This window comes from Phocoena sinus, chromosome 16 (assembly GCF_008692025.1).
Source record: "Phocoena sinus isolate mPhoSin1 chromosome 16, mPhoSin1.pri, whole genome shotgun sequence".
In the NCBI taxonomy this organism is placed as follows: domain Eukaryota; kingdom Metazoa; phylum Chordata; class Mammalia; order Artiodactyla; family Phocoenidae; genus Phocoena; species Phocoena sinus.
Window position 1 is genome coordinate 36,512,774 of NC_045778.1, and position 23,047 is coordinate 36,535,820.

General features: G+C 50.4%; 2 protein-coding genes across 3 annotated transcripts; both read left to right on the forward strand.

Moving 5' to 3' along the window:
- The first annotated feature begins 1,767 nt into the window (after window positions 1–1,767).
- Window positions 1,768–4,104, forward strand: ADIRF (adipogenesis regulatory factor). Its single transcript, XM_032608535.1, has 3 exons — window positions 1,768–1,927; window positions 3,645–3,707; window positions 3,912–4,104. The coding sequence occupies exons 1-3, from the start codon at window positions 1,867–1,869 to the stop codon at window positions 4,016–4,018; spliced, it is 231 nt and encodes a 76-aa protein (XP_032464426.1). The 5' UTR covers window positions 1,768–1,866; the 3' UTR covers window positions 4,019–4,104.
- A 793-nt stretch (window positions 4,105–4,897) lies between these two features.
- On the forward strand, window positions 4,898–22,974 carry FAM25A (family with sequence similarity 25 member A). 2 transcript variants are annotated; one of them, XR_004346294.1, is made up of 3 exons: window positions 4,898–5,049; window positions 21,820–21,882; window positions 22,795–22,867. XR_004346294.1 is itself a non-coding variant. In XM_032608963.1 (3 exons), exons 1-3 carry the CDS (start codon window positions 12,856–12,858, stop codon window positions 22,926–22,928), a joined length of 465 nt encoding a protein of 154 aa, XP_032464854.1. In that variant the 5' UTR covers window position 12,855; the 3' UTR covers window positions 22,929–22,974. The 2 variants fall into 2 exon arrangements, 1 of the variants encoding a protein (XP_032464854.1); XM_032608963.1 differs by lacking the exon at window positions 4,898–5,049 and adding an exon at window positions 12,855–13,123 and having other exon boundaries at window positions 22,795–22,974.
- Window positions 22,975–23,047: the final 73 nt, after the last annotated feature.

The window sequence follows — 23,047 nt, forward strand, 5'->3', positions numbered from 1 at the left end:
GGAGGGGCGGGGCGGGGCAGCTGCTTTGTTAGTCTGCGTTTGGTGTCCCATTCCCCCACCTGATCTCAGCGCCTGCCCCTTCCTCTTGCCCGGGAATCCTTCTCCCTTAATCAATTTCGTGTGTGTGTGTTTCCATATACCCCACACCAGGGGCTGACCCTCCAAGGCTTATCCACCCCTCCCCACGCATTACACGCAGAGCTTGGGCCAGCCGAGTGGACCTGGGTAGGTGGGAGCTTCCCAGAGCTCCACAATAGGGGAGACCCCGACGGACGTGCAGAAACAGGCCCCAAGAGGATGAATCAGAGAGCAGCCTTAGAGAGGGTCGAGCCGCCGCACCCAGACGCAGAGTGGGTGGTCTCCAGACTCCGAAGGCGGGCTCTGGAGCGGAAGAGCGCTGGGCGGGTGGGGGTCCGAACTGCACCCTTGAGCGCCAGGATGTTGAGACTCTAACTTCCTGCCCAGAAAACAATGGGGCTGACGGGAAGGGAAAATGGGCTTACGCCCCACAACAGACCAACCAACACCTGGCCCTGCTGTATCCTCACCACATAAGGAATTACCTTGTATAGCAAACCACCCCCTCCCCTTGCAAGCCGCCTTCTGCTTTTACCCCAATAAAAATCCCCCTCATCCAGTAATGGACGCGACTTCTCTGGCCCCTTTCTCTCGGGCCAGTGAACCTCGCCCGGGAGCGCTCCCTAATAAAGCTCACTTGAAGCTTTCCTCTGTTTCGCGGTGCCATTTGTTAAGGTCCGACCTTACAGTGCCTCGAGGGTCTTTTGCTTTTTCTGGGATCCCTGGCTGCCCTACTGACGCTCAGGTCACTAACTCCCTCCCAGCGCCCCCGCTCGTCACCACGCCCCGCGCGCCGGTCCCAGGAGTGGTGACCTGAGAGGCCTGCGGCTTGGCCACTCTCTTCCTCGCTGTTTGGCCTGGGGTGCTTCCTGCCCAAGGTCGTTGGGCTTTGGTGACCGACAACGATTTCCTTGCCTTGGCTGGACACACACGGGCCGCCTTCTCCGTTACTCCCCCTCCACCTCAGGCTGCTTGGTCCCCAGCCAGGGTCGCACGCACGCAAGTGACTCACCCTCTCGGAAGGGATTTACTCGACCATCTCCCCACTGTGCTCCCTCCCTACCCCTGTCCCAGCAGCGGCTGGGCAGAGGGCCAGTCTGCAGTGTCTAGGCTGAGTGTGTGGGGACCGCCAGCTCGGCGTGGGTCAGGGCGCTAGCTTTACAGCCCACCGACTCGGACTTGACATGTGAATTTGGGTGAGACCTAACTCGCCCTCTGTCCTCAATTGCTTCCTGTAAACTGCTAATAACACCCATTCCAAGAGTTGTGAAGGTTACACTAGAGGCTGTAAGCGTTAGGGCAGCGCCAGGCATAAATGCTTAATAAAAGGCAGCTGCTATTATTAATGACCACTCCAGCCTGGAGATCCTGACCTGGTGCTGACCCCGCGCTCACAGGTTGGGGAATCTTCAGGGTCAAAGAGGAAAAGTCCCGCTCACGCGGTAGAGGGAGATTGGTGCGCCCCCCTCTGCCCCCAGCCGCTCTCTGGACCCCTGATCCAGTCCCTCTGCAGCCCCGAGACCCGCTCCAGACCCTCGGCCTTCCTACTACGGCCCGCCGGAGGCCAGGTTGAGCTTTCGGGCCGGCGGGGACTGGAGCAGGGCCCGGTCACTCCCCTGAGCTCGAGTGCTGGGAACCGCCCCGCGCCCCCTCCAACCCCCCTCCTTGCAGGGCGGGTCGGCCCTGGGGCGCCTTAAAAACCGGAGCTGGCGCTCGGGTCGCCGCCGCTTTGAGCAGGATCCAACGTCGCTACGGTTATCCTGAAGTACCTCGCAGACCCCAGCAGCCATGGCCAGCAAAGGCTTGCAGGACCTGACGCAGCAAGTGGAGGGGGCGGCCCAGGAAGCGGGTGAGGACAGCGCGCGGACCTGGGGCACATAGTGGGACCCCCGGGTGGACGCGGGGGTGGGGCCGGGGGCAGAAACCTGGGGACTGCGCAGCCGGAAAGTCGGCGGGCGGTTTCTGGCTAGGAAGGGCCCTCTCTAGAGCTGCAGGGACCCGGAAGGACGCCCACCCGGACCAGCCCGGGAATGATGCCTTGAGGGAAGTGGGAGAACAGCAGTGCCTGAGGAGTGGGGCGGGGGGGTGGGGGGGTGGGGTGCTTTGGGCATTGCCAGAGCCAATCCGAGGCAGCTGCTAGGGCCGGGAGCGGCCCCACCCGGGCCCTCGGGAGAGTGACAGTCCAGGAGTAGAGCGCGCTCTGCCACCACGCCCGATCTCTGCCCGCCAGGTCCCAGAGGCGCACAGAAACAGGATGGGACGGGTGGCTTCAGACTCCCACCGCGCTTTGTTTTGAGCACTCCCCGCCCTCCTCCGAAATACTCATTTCCTCTTAAGTCCTCAGGGCAGAGGACCTTCCCACCTTCAGGCGGGCAGGGCAGGTCCCCAGTCTTAGTTTCTCCACCTCTGGCTCTTTCCCCCTCAGACCTGAGGTTATAAAGCTGGGGGCTGGGGGTGGACTGGGGAGTAGGGTACGTGAGGAGACTTCAGCCCCACCAGCGGCAGCTCTTCCAGTCCCAGCTCAGCCTCCCTTGGGACTCCAGCTCCCAGTCTGTCCTACACATACCCCAGTCAACAGAAAACACCTAAACCAACCCCCTCCTTCATCAGTGCCCCAAGGAAAGCCCACAGTTGCTCCCCTGAGGCTAAAATGGTACCAGGAAGCCTCTGTCTACACTACCCTTCCTTCTGGGCCTCACTTTCCCCATCTGTAAGCTGAGTGCAGAGTCTCCTTCCCTGTGGTCTTGACTGTGCTACGTCAGACAGAGACCTCAGGGACCTCTGTGAGCAGTAGACCCAGGGTCTGCCTGACCCCTGTACCCCCTGGTCCCCAGGGTCTGGGTAAAGCAGGCCCTTTCCTGTTCAACAGCAAGGATGAGTCAGATCTCTGAAGGCCAGAGCCACCTGTCTGCCTACCGAGCAGGTGGGGACCCACCTGAGCCCCTGCAAACCCTGTTCTTCACAGGCACGAACTCCGGTCTAGAGGAGATGGCCTGACTTTGGAAGTTTCACCTACGTTCCACACTTCGTTTCCTAATGCCTTACGCTGCCTTTTCACGGAGGCATTGGCAGTCATTGCTTGTGTGCCCTCTGGGGAGAAGCACAGGAGACAGGAGGTGGTGAGAGGGCCTTGCAAAGTAGAAGCCCCAGTGCTCTAAATGTGGGAATTCAAGCATCTGGGCCAAGCCTCCGGGGGAGAAGTTGTTAAAGGCAGCAGGGTTCTCCCTGGGCTGTGCCCAGCAGTAGCCACAGCCCAGATGCCAATTCCAGCCTGGCCCAGCCCTGCCTTCCTTCCTCACTTGGATATTTTTGCAGCAATCCTGGAGAGGCAAGGGAAGCAGGCCAGAGGGGAGGAGCCCAGAGTTACAAATAAACAAGAACAACCTGGAGTCATGGAAAGGGCTCATGCCCCTCATTGAGTGGCCTTGGTCAAAGAACTTTACCTCCGTGGCATCCATCCCTGGGCCTGTAGGACAGACCACTCTAGAGAACAGATAAGGTTGGCAATGGTGGGGCCCCTGTGGTTGGTGGTATCTCAACAGGTATCCCACATGTCTCTGTTCTAGTGACGGCGGCTGGAGCAGCAACTCAGCAAGTGGTGGATGAGACCACAGAAACAGGGCAGAAAGGTCTGGTGGGGCTGGTGGGCAGGAGGGTGGACAGCCCCAGCGTGGCCCTGCCCTCCACCCAGCCCTTGCCCAGACACACCCTCTCCTCTGCAGACCCTCTACCAGCATTTCTTCCTGGGGAGGGAGACCCAGGCCAGGCTAACCCTGCAGGGCTGTGGTTCCCCAGGGCCCCGCACTCAACTGCCCTATCCTTTCCTTTCCCAGCCATGGACCAGGTTGCCAAGTCTACCCAGGAAACCATCGACAAGACTGCTAACCAGGCCTCTGAGGCTTTCTCGGGTTTGGGGAAAATACTCCGCCTCCTGAAATGACAGAAGGGAGACATGGGTGACTCCCTTCCAGGCCCGGAGCTCTAGCAGGCTCTTGGCGGGCCACCTCATTAAAGCACATATGCCTACTCTGTGTCCACTTCATGCCTCCTCCCAAACTGGGCCCAGCCCTCCCTCACTTAGAGCAGAGGCTCAGGTATCCAGAAACTCAGCCCTGACGTCCAGAGTCCTGGCATTCCAAATTCGGAAACCCAGACGGATTGTCCAAGAACTCATTTCCCATGTCTTAACCGTGCGTCCAGACTCCCACTTATCCGAAGTTCAACCCCCCCCCACCTAGATACGTGACCCTCTCCCGCTCTATTGCCCCTGCCCCCGATTCCAAAACCGCTCCCTCAGCTCCAGGAACCCGCCCCTTCCTAGGAGGGGGATACTCGGTGCCCATATCCTCGAGGAGCTCAGGTCTGGGCGCGGGGGCGAAGGGTTCCAACGGCAGGGGCCTCGGGAACTTCTCCCAGTGAGCTAAGCCGGGGGCGGGGGGCTGGAAGCATCGAGGCATCCCAGGGCCCGGCGCCCTCGAGGACTTCAGGGGGCAGGAATTCTCGGGGAAGAGAGGGGACGCAGGGACAGAGCTTTTGGCCATCATCACCCTACGCCGCCCGCCCGGTGCTTGCGCGACTGTCGCACCCGACGGTGAGTCGCGAGGCCGAACCGGGAGGGCGAGGACACGCCCCGAAGATCTGAGTCCCACCCAGTTGTGTTAGGCGTGGTCGCCAGGAGCTCCGCCCAAGACGCGCCTCCTTGGGAGGTGCCTGCGGCGCACGGGGCGGTGCACGTGGGCGCGGCGCACGTGGGCGTGAAGCGCTGGGACCCGGCTGTTTGCGTGCGCGCGCTAGGCCACTCCATCGGGTATCCCTTCCTTTCCGGATGCGCCTGTACTTTCTGGCCCAGCGCAGAGGCCGACTTTTTTATCGGGCAGATTTCCCCAGAGGGTCTAGAGTTCGCGCAAACCTTATTCCCTCCGACCTCCCCAGCACGTGTCCACGTGTCCATGCACGCGATACCAACCCTGGGTAAGTCCTGCTGATGGGTGACTCACTGTTGCCACAGGATAAGGCCCAGCCCTGGCGCCAGGCGCTGGCTGCCCTCTTCATCCGAACCCCCGCCACACCTCGGCAGGTGACGGCCCGTTCCGTTTCCCCACCTCCACGCCTTTGCACACACTATTCCCTCTGTCCGTAATGATCTCGTTCTCTTGTGGATGAGTACATACGTAGTCATGCCGTTTCAACTCACTAATATTGGCTACACGGCACTTCTTAGTTCTGGGGAGACTGAGGGAAAAAACCGTCATCTTTCCTTCACACGCTGACTCGGGGCCGGCTTTCCCAGAGGCTTTCCAGACATGCCAGCAGGAGGCAGTGTCGTCGTGTCCACCCCTATCCCTCCCCTTCACACCCCACAGGTGACCTTTCCCTTCTCCAATCTGAGATCCCTCCCGAGGAAGCAACAGGTCTCCTCCCTAACCCTTAGCATCTCTCACCCTCACCCCAGGGCCAGGCCCAGTTTCATGCTTGGTCCCTGTTGCTGACTGTCCCCCAAAGAAGGGCTCAGCTGCAAAATGGGCGAAGGCCTAAAGGGAAGGTCCTTGAAGAGATATCTACCTGGGGTAATCTGGAGGTGCTTCCAGCATCTCCAGGAGCCCCTGCCCCCAGGAGAGGATGCCAGGGTTGGGAGAGACCACCTGGGGCCACAGCAGGAGGCAGGTGGGGCTGGACTGGCAGAGCCCTCACATTTTTCTGGAATGCATCCTTCCCCTGCCTGACTCAGGAGAAATTCCAATTGGCCCAACAATCCCTGTTCATCCTGTTCTCCTTGTGAGTGTCGGCCTTAGGGATGGATGTGTGAGCCAGCTCAGGCCAAGGACAGGAGGAGTCAGGTCTAGGGCCAGGAGCCTTCTAGGAAAGGTTTTTCATACTCAAAAAGAAAAGAAAAAAAAAAAAACAAGGAAGAAACATTTTCTCCTATTCCACTGAACATTTTTGTGTCTAGAAATGATTTAGAACTCTGACAGCTGCTTCTAACCACAGGAGGAACAAGCCTAAGGAAAAGCCAACTTGCTGATGAGGGCAGAGCAGAAATATAGAAAGAACCTGGAAAAAAAAAAAAAAAAAAGAAAGAACCTGGATCCCAAGTTACTCTATTCAGTCCCTAACTTAACCAGGCCTGCAGCTGCCAGGAGCTAGGTGAGAGAATCAGTTTCCTCATTGTTTGAGCCGCTGTGAAGTAGGTTTTCTGTTGCAAACAAAAGCTTCAATCCTGATGTTACCCCGATGCTAAGGTCCTGTATTTGCCGGTCTCACCCACCTCCCCAGCCTCCTCCCCCAGCACACCCTCCCTCTCTGCCTCAGCCACGTTAACCCTTGTTCATTTCCCTTCACATTGTGCTTCTGCTCATCTCTTTGCATGTGCCCTTTTTTTCTACCCGGGATAATGTCCATGCTCCGTCATTAACCACCCTTGTCCAAGTTGCTCCTGCTCTTTCATCCTTCAGATCTCAGCTTCCCTGATCCTCCCCCAACATACACAGAATGGGTCTGGCCACTGCCAATACGTTCTCACACCCCCTGTACTTCTTTTCCACGGTTATATACTAATGAGTTGCTCTCCTGTGTGCTTCACTGTGATGGTTGTCCACGGGTTGCAGCCAAGTCCCTTCTACTGACTAGTGCACACCCAGAGCCTGGAGTGGGGCTCTGGCAACATCTGCCACATGAATGCAGGGATGACGGTCCTTCGGTTCTCCTGCCAGATAACAGAGTTGACACATTGTCAGGTTCACCATGGTGCCGTCTCCTACACTGCAGCCCCTTCTACAGACCCTACCGCCATGCAGCTGATGCTTCCATGCACCGTGCAAATGCGTTTCTGTGTGCCTCTATTCCCCCAACACTGAGCCCTGGTGCGCAGGGCCAGGTTGGACTTGTCTTTGGTCCTGTGTCTGGGAAAAGGTGGGCATGGTGCTGGGGAGCCATGGGAGCTTATAGGAGCCCAGGCCTGTCTCCGTGAGGTTCATGAAGCCAGCTGAGCCCAGATGGGCTGAGGAGAAGGCAGCTGTGGCCACTGCACCTGTTGGGTCTTGGTCAAATCTCCAAAGATTAATTCTTCCATTAGCAGTTCCTCAGATAGTTCCTAATTCTCCAAATCCCAGTTCCCCAACCAACCAAAGTCACTAACATCACATTTTGGTTCCACTGGACTTCTCAGCTCTGATTCCCATCAAATTACAGATGAGAAGGGGCAGAGTTTTCTGCTTTCCACCTTCTCTCCTTCTCTCCTATTTTTTTTTGTTATTGTTAGTTGTCTCATTTCTACTTTGTGAAAACACATAGCATTTGCTTCCCATTCCTCCACACCTTCACCTTTGTTCTGTCTTAGATCTGCAACTGAAAATATTAGAAGCGCTGTGCCATTCCTTCTGCTGACATGTTTTCTGTTATCTCTTGGTTGGTTGGAGTTAGCCCTCTGAAAGTTTCCTCAAGAATGAAATATTTTCAGATGAATTGAGAAGACGTCTGGGATCTGAGCTGAGAATTGTTATAGCTAGGCCCCTCGGGTTATTGCAATGTGACCATGAGGGTTCACAGTGTCCTATTTTTGTGTATGGCATTTTCTATTTTTTTAAAAAAAGGCTAACAAGTTAAAATAAAAATTTTTTTAAAAAAGAAGGGCTCATGTGAACCATATTCTGAGTTCTTAAATGTGTGGTAATGTTGGTCTGTAGCCTTTATACTGTATCCTCAACTGGGTTTGAAGTTTACTTCTCACACTTTTTTCCATGGGCATCATCTAGGCGTGGCTGCCCCACTTTTGCCACAGAAGGTTGAGCGGTCCCTAGAAGTCTGATTTCTAACTCACTGGAATTTCTAGTAAGTGACTTGATCTTTCTGACTGGCTGGCTTTCTTTATCTTTTTCAGCTTTTTTATTGAAATATAGTTGATTTACAATGTTGTGTTAGTTTTAGTTTTGTATATGATTCAATAACATATACAAAAGTGATTCAATTACATATACATATTTTTTCAGATTCTTTTCCATTTTAGGTTATTGCAAGATATTGAATATAGTTCCTTGTGCTATACACTAGGTCCTTGTTGTTTATCTATTTTATATATAGTAGAGTGTATTAATCCCAGACTCCTAATTTATCCCTCTCACCCCTTTATCTTTAAGGTACAATAATTTTTTTAGGGTTCGTCTCAGTGATGGTTGTTCTGGTTCAGTTTTCCCTAGTATGCTGTTTGCCCTTTCCATATTGATTCTAGATTTCTTTTATTTCAGGAACATTTCTTAATTGTATTTTAAAATATTTGCTCTGGGGGCTTCCCTGGTGGCGCAGTGGTTGAGAGTCCGCCTGCCGAATCAGGGGACATGGGTTCGTGCCCCGGTCCAGGAGGATCCCACGTGCCGCGGAGCGGCTGGGCCCGTGAGCCATGGCCGCTGAGCCTGCGCGTCCGGAACCTGTGCTCTGCAGCGGGAGGGGCCACAGCAGTGAGAGGCCCGCATGCTGCAAAAAAAAAAAAAAAAAAAAAATTAGTTAAAATATTTGCTCTGTTACATTGCTTGGCTTTCTTCTTTGGGAATTCCAGTTGTGGGCACAAAGTTTTCTACCTTCCACATCTGCCATTGTCTCCCAAACACTGTGTATGTCTTTAATATGACTCCTTCTTTTTTCTTTGCTTTTTTTCATTTCTGTTCCCATAGGTACCTACTGTGGCTCCTTCTAGTTTAGTCTTCATTTCTGCAATGGTTTGTTTTACCTTTTTTCTTCTGTTTTATTCCAGAGTTATGTAAGTTCCTATTCTGCCTGCTCCTGTCGTCTGCCATCTCATCGCTGAATTCTGGTATTTCTGTTTTACAGTCTTCCTTCATAACTACTAATGCTTTATTAAGTGTCTTATTTTCTTTCTAAAATTCATGTTGGAGTTGAATTCATGTTAGGTAATAATTTTCATGTGCCTTCTTTGAGGCACACTTTTTTGTGGGATTTCTTTGTATGTGATGTCGTTTTGGTATTCTTTTTCATATTTAAAAAATAGTATGTTTTTACTGTTAGGTAGAAAAAAGTGAAGTCAAAACTGCATATCTCTGGAATGCTATCATTCCTGTAAAGAAAGAAGGAGGATACAAGAAAATATGCAGGGCACATGTCTCTGCATATCTGTGGGAAGAAAATGCAGGAGGATAAACCAGAATCAGAGAGACCAGTTATCTACACGGGACAGGTGGGAAGGCAGTGGAAAGAAGGAGGGAATGGCAACAGGGTAGCAGAGATGAGGAGAGAGTGACGCTTAACTTCAGAAAAGTTAAATTTGATGTGTGAGTTGGTGATGGGCTTTTAAAAATTCTTCTTCCTGTGTTCTTGTTGCCCCATAGAGTTTCAGGAAGGAGAAATGGGCTGAATTAAGAATTAAGCTATAGCCACGTTGCTTCCAGACTTAGAAGTCTAGCAGGTTGAGCTGCTGTTCTCTGTTTACCGAGAATCCACATCCTGTCCTCCCTGCCCTCGCCCTGGTAACCTGCCTCTTGAACCGCGTCACCTGGGCTCCCTCACCCTCAGGACTCGGTTGCGTTCAGCCAATGGGGGATATTGATAGGAGATGGAGAAGAAGAGGAGAGGAATTTATTCCTCCTGCTTCCTTCTTGCTGGGTGTGGTTGGGCAGTGGCCCTCTTCCTCTGCTGACAGCTGCAGCTCCTGTCTGCTGACCCTCTCCTACAGCTGCAGCTCCCTTCGGGGTCTACAGCCCCTCCAGGCCCAGGGAGGAAACAACTCCTACTGCTCCTGGTCGCTGGGGGCCTCGCCATCCCTCTTTGGTTCCCTTAAGTCTGTCCACACCTTTGTGAACTGTCCCTTTCCTCAGGTATCCCTTTGATGTGCCCTCTGATTTTTTCCGGAACCCTGACTGACAACCATGGTTGTATGAGTGCTGATCTGCTGTGGAAGTCTTCCTTTGGTGACTGACAGACCGAGTCTCCAGGAGTCTAGTCTCCCTGTGGCTGGGAGGGGTCTGTATGTGCAAGATACGTGGGCTGTATATACTGGGAGCTCAAGTCCATGAAGTAGAAGTAGGAGAAAGCATAGGCAGGATGACAGTCATAAAACTCTTGACATTCATGGCATTTGCAGTTCAAGTCACAGGAGAAGAAAAATCATGCCTCAGACATAAGACAGCCCTAAGTATTTAAGTACTCACAGGTTTTTTTTTTTTTTCAGAATTATTAATTGCTCAGTTGGCAAATTGCTGTTTGAAAAATTGCCTGTCCTGACTTGATGATGTAGTCAGCTGGTCCTTTGCCAGACTGGGTTGTTGAGCAGATTCTACTTGGAGAATTAGTTGACTCTTGTCAAGGCTCGATTCTCCCCGCCCCAAGTGCAGGACTTGACCTTCTGACTCAGGACAGGCTGACATGGGTGCCTGTGCTCAAGGCCTGCTCTGTTGGGGCCCAGCACGTACCAGGCTTCTTCCAAAGATGGGGTGGTTCCCACCTGAGTCATCTCAACCTCACCCAGGCAGGTAACACTGCTCACTGCAGGAGTCACCCAACCCCTCAGACCAGAATCCCGGTTAGGAGGGTCTTGGGCTGTCCTAGTTTCTTTGGATGGGAGCCACAGATGGGCTGGCCTGAGCTGAGAGGACAGGGAGCTGGTCAGAGCTAGAGTGGGAAGGCCTGTGGGACTAGATGTGGGCCAGAGCACCAGGGTCCGGGGCCCAAGTCCAGTCTTGGGCCGCTTGGCCTCTCCAGCTCTCTTGCCTTCCCCCTGTTGGGCATTTGGGATCTCTGCCTGAACCCAGCCTTGCCAGGAGATCTGGGGCCGTGGTGTGTTGTCACTGGAGTCTGGGTGCTCACACTGGGGCCAGGCATTAAGGAGGAGAGGGTCCCATGTGCAGGGGCGGTGGGGTGAAGGCAACAGCAGTCTGATAGGGAGGGAAGAAGTGCAGCCGGAGTCCTGCTGAGTGGCCGAGCCGTGACCAGGGCCTGTCGAGGAGCTGGTGAGCTCCTGAGGAGAGGGGGATGGTGGGGAGGGGTCGTGGGGTCTGGAAGCTATCCGAGACCTGGTGGGTGACACTGCCATCCTGACAGGGAGTCTGGCGCAAAGGACCCCTCTGGGGGTGGGGGACACACACATGTCAGAGGAAACAGGGAAGGGGCTCTGATGGGCCTAGGGAGCATCTCTGTGGGTCTCTCAGACCATTTCCCACCAGCCATGTCCCAGGAGTGCCCCCACCCTTGGCAGCATTGTCCTGATAGTGTGAGCAGAGCTCTCTGGTGTTTGGCTGTGGCAAGGGGAGGCCAGAGTCATCTGGACTTGCTTAAGCTCCAGGGCCCTCACTGTCACGGCCCCTTCTGAGTCCACAGGGTAGTGCATATATATTTATAAAACTTGCAAGAGAGAAGTAGTGTATTTTTTCTTACAGGGACTCTCCAGATTGTTTAAGACTTGATCTACTCCTGCCAGTGGCACGTGTGGGGCTGTGGCCTTGTGACCCAGAGTTCCTGCTGCCCACAGCATCCACAGCCCACCCCAGGTGGGCCGGCCACTGCCCAGGGCCTCCCGGTACCACTCAGGAATGTGGGAGGGCCCCAGCTCCATAAAGCCTGTGTCAGGTAAACACTAATTAGACACCACCACACCCTCCTGGACCCCTCTGAGGGATGAGGGAGCCTACATGGGGGGAGCAGCCTCAAACTCCTGCCCCAGGCCTGGACTTTTTGAGTAGGGCCTTGGGAGAGCCTTTCCTCCATGACTCCTGGCCAGTGGCGGCGGGTCCCATCTCCAGGCCCTCTCACTCCGAGGCAGGCTCATACCCCTGCCACTCTTTGCTCCACCCACTGGTTGGTCAGGACTCACTGCCAAGCAGCCCCGCCCTAGCACATCAGTGACGAGGGGGTGGGAACAGAAGTTTACCAAGAGTTTGCACGCATAGTTCCAGCAGCTGTCAGTGACAAGGCAAGGCAGGCATGGATGCCCCCATTTTACAGATGAGGAAACTGAGGCTCAGGCTGGGCTAGTGACTAAGGGAAGCAGCATGTAGTATGTGACTTGAGGCATCTCTCTCCATCCTGAGTAACTAGGGAGGCAGCCTGGCTCCCTAAGCATGTGTGTGGTGCATCAGGGGCTAGTAGAGCTGCTTTCTGGGAACTCTTGCTACGGCCAGAAGCACCTCCCCAGATGGTAGTGGGGTCCTCCATCTACTCCCCTAGAACCGCCTGGGTGGGCACTGCTGACTTCATAGGGCTCCCCTGAGAGGCCAGGCCCCAAGGCGCAGGGCGGGCTGGGTTCCCTCACATGCTGGCTATCAGTGCTGGGTCACTCAGGTGCTCCCATGAGTGAGAACCAGGTGACTGCAAGCCAGGGATGACGAGGCTTCTGGTCAATATTGTGTCCTTCTCTGCCTTGGGCCAGGCATGGCCCTGACTCCTCCCACCCCCCAGCCTGTCCAGGGGAGGCTTCAAAGCCACTCTCCAGAACTGAGGCCCTTGGGAATGGGGAGGGCAGCGGCCCCCATTACACTTGTATTCCTGGCCTGAGGGACCGCCCAGGTCCCCAGGCCCACAAAACCCTAAACCCTTGATTAGGTCACTCTGGAGACTGTGGGCAGCGGGCTGGAAGTCCTAGCCCTTGTCTAGGTACCATGCCTAGGATACGGGGAGCCGAGGGGGCTGGCAGGGCTGCAGTCCCCAAATGCCTCTCATCCCACAGGGCACTCGGGCTTCTTGCCTTGGGGTAGGGGCATGTCCCAGAGCTGATCTCTCTGTCCAGCCTCACCCTGCTCCCTGTCCCTGCCCCTCACAGGGTCCCAGGATATGGGGTGTATGGGTCTCATGCTGCCAAAGAGGCACTGCCCCAGCCACAACGCTGGGGTGGCTCCACCCAGCCTCTTCCTCCTGCCGTCTGTGCTGACTCACCAGCAGGGCCAGGGCTTGTGCCCCAGAGCCCAGCCAGGCATCTATAAAAGCAGACTGGTTCAGGCCCCAGCATCCTGCTTGATCACCACCTGTCACCGCACAATGTTGGGAGGCCTGGGGAAGCTTGCCGCCGGGGGTCTGGCCCACCGCACCGAGAAGGCCACCGAGGAAGCTGGTAAGGACCCCGAGGCTCCTTTCCACCTGCACCGTTCCTGCCACTGGGGGATCAGGACAGACTCGACTGGGCCTGTGCTGATCCCAGCAGGACTGGGGCAGGCCTTGACCCCATGGGGAGCTGAGGCTGATCAGCCGCATAGGGACAGGATGGAGGTGGGGGGCTATGGAAGCTGAGGAAGGTACCTCGGGGAGGAGACATGAGGGGTCCACTGCCCCAAGCAACCCTCCCAGTCAGACCTGCTCTGCCCCCTGGGCTTGATACATTCCTGGGGTCTGTGGCTGAGGCCCGGAGGGGGCAGCTCAGAGGAGGCCCCTCGTGGCGAGAGGGGAGCCAGGGTGCTGGGTGAGCAGCTGGTGGCTTAAATCCGTCACTCTGGAAAGCAGGGAGGGGCCCTTCAGTATTAAAACAAACTATTCCGAGTATCCTATACAAAAAAAGGAAGATAGAGTTTAATTTTTACCATAACTTTATCTTATTTTATTTTATTTTACATCTTTATTGGAGTACAATTGCTTTACAATGGTGTGTTAGTTTCTGCTTTATAACAAAGTGAATCAGTTATACATATACATATGTTCCCACATCTCTTCCCTCTTGCGTCTCTCTCCCTCCCACCCTGCCTATCCCACCCCTCTAGGTGGTCACAAAGCACCGAGCTGATCTCCCTGTGCTATGCGGCTGCTTCCCACTAAGCTATCTACCTTACGTTTGGTAGTGTATATATGTCCATGCCTCTCTCTCGCTTTGTCACAGCTTACCCTTCACCCTCCCCATATCCTCAAGTCCGTTCTCTAGTAGGTCTGTGTCTTTATTCCTGTCTTACCCCTAGGTTCTTCATGACATTTTTTCCCCTTAAATTCCATATATATGTGTTAGCATACGGTATTTGTCTTTCTCTTTCTGACTGACTTCACTCTGTATGACAGACTCCAAGGTCTATCCACCTCATTACAAATAGCTCAATTTCGTTTCTTTTTATGGCTGAGTAATATTCCATTGTATATATGTGCCACATCTTCTTTATCCATTCATCCGATGATGGACACTTAGGTTGTTTCTATCTCCGGGCTACTGTAAATAGAGCTGCAATGAACATTTTGGTACATGACCCTTTTTGAATTATGGTTTTCTCAGGGTATATGCCCAGTAGTGGGATTGCTGGGTCATATGGTAGTTTTATTTGTAGTTTTTTAAGGAACCTCCATACTGTTCTCCACAGTGGCTGTACCAATTCACATTCCCACCAGCAGTGCAAGAGTGTTCCCTTTTCTCCACACCCTCTCCAGCATTTATCCTTTCTAGATTTTTTGATGATGGCCATTCTGACTGGTGTGAGATGATATCTCATTGTAGTTTTGATTTGCATTTCTCTAATGATTAATGATGTTGAGCATTCTTTCATGTGTTTGTTGGCAGTCTATATATCTTCTTTGGGGAAATGTCTATTTAGGCCTTCTGTCCATTTTTTGATTGGGTTGTTTGTTTTTGGAGCTGCATGAGCTGCTTGTAAAGTTTGGAGATTAATCCTTTGTCAGTTGCTTCATTTGCAAATATTTTCTCCCATTCTGAGGGTTCTCTTTTGGACTTGTTTATGGTTTCCTTTGCTGTGCAAAAGCTTTGAAGTTTCATTAGGTACCATTTGTTTATTTTTGTTTTTATTTCCATTTCTCTAGGAGGTGGGTCAAAAAGGATCTTGCTGTGATTTATGTCATAGAGTGTTCTGCCTATGTTTTCCTGTAAGAGTTTGATAGTTTCTGGCCTTACATTTAGGTCTTTAATCCATTTTGAGCTTATTTTTGTGTATGGTGTTAGGGAGTGATCTAATCTCATACTTTTATGAGATTTTTTTTTTTCTCCACTGTACATTCCTGCCTCCTTTATCAAAGATAAGGTGACCATATGTGCATGGGTTTATCTCTGGGCTTTCTATCCTGTTCCATTGATCTATCTTTCTGTTTTTGTGCCAGTACCATACTGTCTTGATTACTGTAGCTTTGTAGTATAGTCTGAAGTTAGGGAGCCTGATTCCTCCAGCTTCGTTTTTCGTTCTCAAAATTGCTTTGGCTATTCGGGGTCTTTTGTGTTTCCATACAAATTGTGAAATTTTTTGTTCTAGTTCTGTGAAAAATGCCAGTGGTAGTTTGATAGGGATTGCATTGAATCTGTAGATTGCTTTGGGTAGTAGTCATTTTCACAATGTTGATTTTTCCAATCCAAAAACATGGTATATCCCTCCATCTATTTGTATCATCTTTAATTTGTTTCATCAGTGTCTTATAATTTTCTGCATACAGGTCTTTTGTCTCCTTAGGTAGGTTTATTCCTAGATATTTTATTCTTTTTGTTGCAATGGTAAATGGGAGTGTTTTCTTGATTTCACTTTCAGATTTTTCATAATTAGTGTATAGGAATGCCAGAGATTTCTGTGCATTAATTTTGTATCCTGCTACTTTACCAAGTTCATTGATTAGCTCTAGTAGTTTTCTGGTGGCATCTTTAGGATTCTCTCTATATAGTGTCATGTCATCTGCAAACAGTGACAGCTTTATTTCTTCTTTTCCGATTTGGATTCGTTTTATTTCCTTTTCTTCTCTGATTGCTGTGGCTAAAACTTCCAAAACTATGTTGAATAAGAGTGGTGAGAGTGGGCAGCCTTGTCTTGTTCCTGATCTTAGTGGAAATGCTTTCAGTTTTTCACCATGGAGGACGATGTTGGCTGTGGGTTTGTCATATATGGCCTTTATTATGTTGAGGAAAGTTCCCTCTATGCCTACTTTCTGCAGGGTTTTTATCATAAATGGGTGTTGAATTTTGTCGAAAGCTTTCTCTGCATCTGTTGAGATGACCATATGGTTTTTCTCTTTCAATTTGTTAATATGGTGTATCACATTGATTGATTTGCATATATTGAAGAATCCTTGCACTCCTGGAATAAACCCCACTTGATCATGGTGTATGATCCTTTTAATGTGCTGTTGGATTCTGTTAGCTAGTATTTTGTTGAGGATTTTTGCATTTATGTTCGTCAGTGATATTGGCCTGTAGTTTTCGTTCTTTGTGACATCTTTGTCTGGTTTTGGTATCAGGGTGATGGAGCCTCGTAGAATGAGTTTGGGAGTGTTCCTCCCTCTGCTATATTTTGGAGAGTTTGAGAAGGATAGGTGTTAGCTCTTCTCTAAATGTATGATAGAATTTGCCTGTGAAGCCATCTGGTCCTGGGCTTTTGTTTGTTGGAAGAATTTTAATCACAGTTTCAATTTCAGTGCTTGTGATTGGTCTGTTCATATTTTCTATTTCTTCCTGATTCAGTCTTGGCACATTGTGCATTTCTGAGAATTTGTCCATTTCTTCCAGGTTGTCCATTTAATTGGCCTAGAGTTGCTTGTAGTAATCTCTCATGATCTTTTGTATTTCTGCAGTGTCAGTTGTTACTTCTCCTTTTTCACTTTTAATTCTATTGAGTTGAGTCTTCTCCCTTTATTTCTTGATGAGTCTGGCTAATGGTTTATCAATTTTGTTTATCTTCTCAAAGAACCAGCTTTTAGTTTTAATGATCTTTGTTATTGTTTCCTTCATTTCTTTTTCATTTATTTCTGATCTGATCTTTATGATTTCTTTCCTTCTGCTAACTTTGGGGTTTCTTTGTTCTTCTTTCTGTATTTGCTTTAGGTGCAAGGTTAGGTTGTTTATTCGAGATGTTTCCTGTTTCTTATGGTAGTATTGTATTGCTATAAACTTCCCTCTTAGAACTGCTTTTGCTGCATCCCATAGGTTTTGGGTTGTCATGTCTCCATTGTCATTGATTTCTAGGTATTTTTTGATTTCCTCTTTGATTTCTTCAGTGATCACTTCGTTATTAAGTAGTATATTGTTTAGCCTCCATGTGTTGGTATTTTTTATAGATCTTTTCCTGTAATTGATATCTAGTCTTATAGCGTTGTGGTTGGAAAAAATATTTGATACAATTTCAATTTTTTTTAATTTACCAAGGCTTGATTTGTGACCCAAGATATGATCTATCCTGGAGAATGTTCCATGAGCACTTGAGAAAAATGTGTATTCTGTTGTTTTTGGATGGAATGTCCTATAAATATCAATTAAGGCCATCTTGTTTAATGTATCATTTAAAGCTTGTGTTTGTTTATTTTCATTTTGGATTATCTGTCCATTGGTGAAAGTGGGGTGTTAAAGTCCCCTACTATGAATGTGTTACTGTCGATTTCCCCTTTTATGGCTGTCAGTATTTGCCTTATGTATTGAGGTGCTCCTACGTTGGGTGCATAAATATTTACAATTGTTATATCTTCTTCTTGGATCGATCCCTTGATCATTATGTAGTGTCCTGCTTTGTCTCTTGTAATAGTCTTTGTTTTAAAGTCTATTTTGTCTGATATGAGAATTGCTACTCCAGCTTTCTTTTGGTTTCCATTTGCATGGAATATTTTTTTCCATCCCCTTACTTTCTGTCTGTATGTGTCTCTAGGTCTGAAGTGGGTCTCTTGTAGACAGCATATATATGGGTCTTGTTTTTGTATCCATTCAGCCAGTCTGTGTCTTTTGGTGGGAGCATTTAATCCATTTACATTTAAGGTAATTATCGATATTTATGTTCCTATTCCCATTTTCTTGTTTTCGGTTTGTTATTGTAGGTCTTTTCCTTCTCTTGTGTTTCTTGCCTAGAGAAGATCCTTTAGCATTTGTTGTAAAGCTGGTTTGGTGATGCTGAACTCTCTCAGCTTTTGCTTGTCTGTAAAGGTTTTAATTTCTCCATCAAATCTGAATGAGATCCTTGCTGGGTAGAGTAATCTTGGTTGCAGGTTTTTCTCCTTCATCACTTTCAGTATGTCCTGCCACTCCCTTCTGGCTTGCAGACTCTCTGCTGAAAGATCAGCTGTTAACCTTATGGGGATTCCCTTGTGTGTTATTTGTTCTTTTTCCCTTGCTGCTTTTAATATGTTTTCTTTGTATTTAATTTTTGACAGTTTGATTAATATGTGTCTTGGCGTGTTTCTCCTTGGATTTATCCTGTATGGGACTCTCTGTGCTTCCTGGACTTGATTAACTCTTTGCTTTCCCATATTAGGGAAGTTTTCAACTATAATGTCTTCAAATATTTTCTCAGTCCCTTTCTTTTTCTCTTCTTCTTCTGGAACCCCTATAATTCGAATGTTGGTACGTTTAATGTTGTCCCAGATGTCTCTGAGACTGTCCTTAGTTCTTTTCATTCTTTTTTCTTTATTCTGTTCTGCAGTAGTTATTTCCACTATTTTATCTTCCAGGTCACTTATCTGTTCTTCTGCCTCAGTTATTCTGCTATTGATCCCATCTAGAGTGTTTTTAATTTTATTTATTGTGTTGTTCATCATTGCTTGTTTCCTCTTTGTTCTTCTAGGTCCTTGTTAAATGTTTCTTGCATTTTGTCTATTCTATTTCCAAGATTTTGGATCATCTTTACTTTCATTATTCTCAATTCTTTTTCAGGTAGACTGCCTATTTCCTCTTCATTTGTTAGGTCTGGTGGGTTTTTATCTTGCTCCTTCATCTGCTGTGTGTTTTTCTGTCTTCTCATTTTGCTTATCTTACTGTGTTTGGGGTCTCCTTTTTGCAGGGTGCAGGTTCGTAGTTCCCTTTGTTTTTGGTGTCTGTACCCAGTGGCTAAAGTTGGTTCAGTGGGTTGTGTAGACTTCCTGGTGGAGGGGACTAGTGCCTGTGTTCTGGTGGATGAGGTTGGATCTTGTCTTTCTGATGGGCGGGTCCACGTCTGGTGGTGTATTTTGGTGTGTCTGTGGACTTATTATGATTTTAGGCAGCCTCTCTGCTTATGAGTGGGGTTGTGTTCCTGTCTTGCTAGTTGTTTGGCATAGGGTGTCCAGCACTGTAGCTTGCTGGTCGTTGAGTGAAGCTGGGTGCTGGTGTTGAGATGGAGATGTCTGGGAGATTTTCTCCATTTGGTATTATGTGGAGCTGGGAGGTCTCTTGTGGACCAGTGTCCTGAAGTTGGCTCTCCTACCTCAGAGGCACAGCACTGACTCCTGGCTGCAGCACCAAGAGCCTTTCATCCACACGGCTCAGAATAAAAGGGAGAAAAAGAAGGAAGGAAGGAAGGAGGGAAGGGAGGGAGGGAGGGAAAGGAAAGAAAGAAAGGAAGGAAGGAAGAAAAAACAAAAGAAGGTAATATAAAATAAAGTTATTACAATAAATAATTATTAAGAAAAAAAAACGGACGCATGGAACCCTAGGACAAATGGTGAAAGCAAAGCTATACAGACATAATCTCACACAGAGGCATACACATACACACTCACAAAAAGAGGAAAAGGGGAAAAAATAATAAATCTTGCTCTCAAAGTCCACCTCCTCAATTTGGGATGATTCGTTGTCTATTCATGTATTCCACAGATGCAGGGTACATGAAGTTGATTGTGGAGCTCTAATCCGCTGCTTCTGAGGCTGCTGGGAGAGATTTCCCTTTCTCTTCTTTGTTCTGACAGCTCCCGGGGCTCAGCTTTGGATTTGGCCGCGCCTCTGCGTGTAGGTCGCCGGAGGGCGTCTGTTCTTCGCTCAGACAGGACGGGGTTAAAGGAGCCGCTGATTTGGGGGTTCTGGCTCACTCAGGCCAGGGGGAGGGAGGGGTGCGGATGCGGGGTGAGTCTGCGGCGGCAGAGGCCAGCGGGAGATTGCACCAGCCTGAGGCGCACCATGCGCTCTCCCGGGGAAGTTGTCCCTGGATCCCGGGACCCTGGCAGTGGCGGGCTGCACAGGATCCCCGGAAGGGGGGTGTGGATAGTGACCTGTGCTCACACACAGGCTTCTTGATGGCGGCAGCAGCAGCCTTAGCATCTCATGCCCGTCTCTGGGGTCCGCGCTGTTAGCCGCGGCTCGCGCCTGTCTCTGGAGTTCCTTTATGCAGTGCTCTTAATCCCCTCTCCTCGCGCCCCAGGAAACAAAGAGGGAAGAAAAAGTCTCTTGCCTCTTAGGCAGTTCCAGACTTTTCCCCGGACTCCCTCCCGGCTAGCCGTGGCGCACTAACCCCCTTCAGGCTGTGTTCACGCCGCCAACCCCAGTCCTCTCCCTGCGTTCTGACCGAAGCCCGAGCCTCAGCTCGCAGCTCCGCCCGCCCCGGCGGGTGAGCAGACAAGCCTCTCGAGCTGGTGAGTGCCGGTCGGCACCGATCCTCTGTGCGGGAATCTCTCCGCCTTGTCCTCCGCACCCCTGTTGCTGCGCTGTCTTCCGCGGCCCCGAAGCTTCTCCCCGCCGCCCGCAGTCTCCTCCCGCGAAGGGGCTTCCTAACTAGTGTGGAAACTTTTCCTCCTTCACAGTTCCCTCCCACTGGTGCAGGTCGAGTCCCTATTCTTTTGTCTCTGTTTATTCTTTTTTCTTTTGCCCTACCCAGGTACGTGGGGACTTTCTTGCCTTTTGGGAGGTCTGAGGTCTTCTGCCAGCGTTCAGTAGGTGTTCTGTAGGAGTTGTTCCACGTGTAGATGTATTTCTGGTGTATCTGTGGGGAGGAAGGTGATCTCTGCGTCTTACTCTTCCACCATCTTCCCGATTCCCCTTACCATAACTTTAAAGTTTCAAAGATTTCTTGAATAAGAAACCACCGAGTCTGATTCTGTTCAAAGTCAGCCCCCAGGGTTTACACAAAGGACATTTTCAGTTTCTTCAAAGTCCCCAAGGGCTTTCCTGGTGGCACAGTGGTTAAGAATCCGCCTGCCAGTTCAGGGGACAAGGGTTCGAGCCCTGGTCCGGGAAGGTCCCACATGCCGGGGAACAACTAAGCCCGTGTGTCACAGCTACCGAGCCTGTGCTCCAGAGCCCGCGAGCTACAACTACTGAAGCCTGCGTGCTTAGTGTCCATGCTCCGCAACAAGAGAAGCCACCGCAACGAAGACCCAATGCAGCCACAAAAAACCCAGAAATCCTTTTTTGTACGTCAGTCGCTGGATGCAGGGAGGCTGATCCAGGCCCCACCTGTTGGACGTTTTGTGAAAAACAGCTTGTGCCGGAGTTTGCTGTTCTCTTTCTAAAGGGCTGCAAACCTGTGTTTCATTTGAACTTTGCAGCTGCTGTTGAGCACCCCCTTTCTTTTCACCAACTCTCTGAGTGCTATGTCACTCCCAGTCTGCACACGAGGGACCCAAGTGGTGGAGGTGATTCTAGGAGGTAGAAGCTGAGCCAGGTTTTCTGACCGTGGCGTCTTCCAGGGCTAGCCCGTTACCAACCTGGGAGGGCAGAGAGTTTCGTGGTGCTGGAGGAGTTGCTCTGGGGAGCTTGGTACTGCCGGAGGGAGCTTTGACATTCAGCCTCCCACTGCAGCGCAGCCTCCGTCCGGCCACAGGCAGGACCGCAGGTCGCTTGAGAGGCCTGGTGACCTGGGAAACACGCCTGGCCTTGGCTCCAGGTCCCCAGCCAGCAGCAGGGCCTGCTCGTTGGCATTCCAGGCCTCGCTGGCCAAGGGGCATGGAGAGCCCTGCGCCTTTACCTAGCTTACTCAGCTTATCTCCTGCCAGTCGGGCCCCTCTCCAGTCTCTGAAGGAAGCCAGCTGGGGGCCCTTCTTGGGAGCAGCTTGTCCTGTCCTGGTGGGGGCAGCATCCCCGAGCCCCTTCCAGGGTATCCAGGGTTGTCTGGGCCCTGCTGTGAGGACAGGCAGCTTATACTGTGCTCTCACTCTGGGCTTGTCTCATTGTTTCAGTTGACTTCGTGGAGGGAGTGGTGAAGGAGGCGGTGGAGCCTGCCAAGGAGGCTGGAAAGAATGGTACGGCCAGGGTCGGGGCGGGGAAGGAGGGAAGCTGGGTGCTGGCAGCAGCCTGATCCTTGCCTAACCAGATCACACCTTGACCCCAGTGTGGCATCCTTTCAGTTGGTGTATAATTATCTGTGCTCATTTGAGGTCACAGGCTGTACTTTGCTAAAGCAAGTTCCATCTAGATAGTCATCTCTGTGGAATGTTAAGAGGATGACATCACAAAAGACCAGGTGCAGGCGTGCTGGAACAAAACATCTGAGACATAAAATCATATATTTACATAAATGTTTATATGTTTGTGCTGTGAGTATCACAATGTAAAAAAGCACGTGTATATCTCACTCCTTACAACAAAATAGATTCCGGATGGATTAGGACTTAAATACAAATACATGAAATTATTAAATTGTGAGAAGAGAACATAGATTTTGGCATAATCTCAGAGGAGGGAGGGTCTTTTTAAAGATGACAGAAAATTCAACAGCTATAAAGGAAATACTAGGTAAACTGGACAATATAAAACTTCAAAATTTTCCATAGTGGAAAAAAAACTGTAAGCCAAACCAAAAGAAAAACCACAAACTGGGCAAAAATATTTGTAGTAGAAATGATAGCCCAATATAAAAATGACCAAAAGATGCAAACAGGCAGTTCACAGAAAAATGAAGCCTGAGTAGGCAGTACACCCACAAGCAGATGCTCTGTCTCACTAATAGTTGGAGAAATGCAAGCTCTTTGGAGAAATAAAAGCAAATTTGAATGCATTCCTCCAGGAGCTGTGCTGCCCTCTGCCCCACAGACTCCTCCAGGGCATGACTCGGTAAGACTGCCCCATCCCACAGGCCACTCCAGGTGACTCCAACCCAGCGAGTGACTTGAATTGTTTACTTTGCTCACCTGGATATCATTTCTTCCTGACAGCCGTTGCTGGAGCTTTAAAGAAGACCCAAGAGACAAGGGACAAAGTGGTAAAGGAAGTCACTGAGACGGTGACCAACACAGTCACAAATGCTGTCACGCACGCAGCAGAAGGCCTGGGCAAACTGGGACAGTGAGCATGCCTGCCACCAGCAGGCTCTTCCTGAATCGCAATAAAAAGCTGTGAAAGGTGTACACTGAGTCCTGGGTTTGTTCCTGTTTGGGTGGAAACACTGTGTTATGTCCTGAGTGTCGC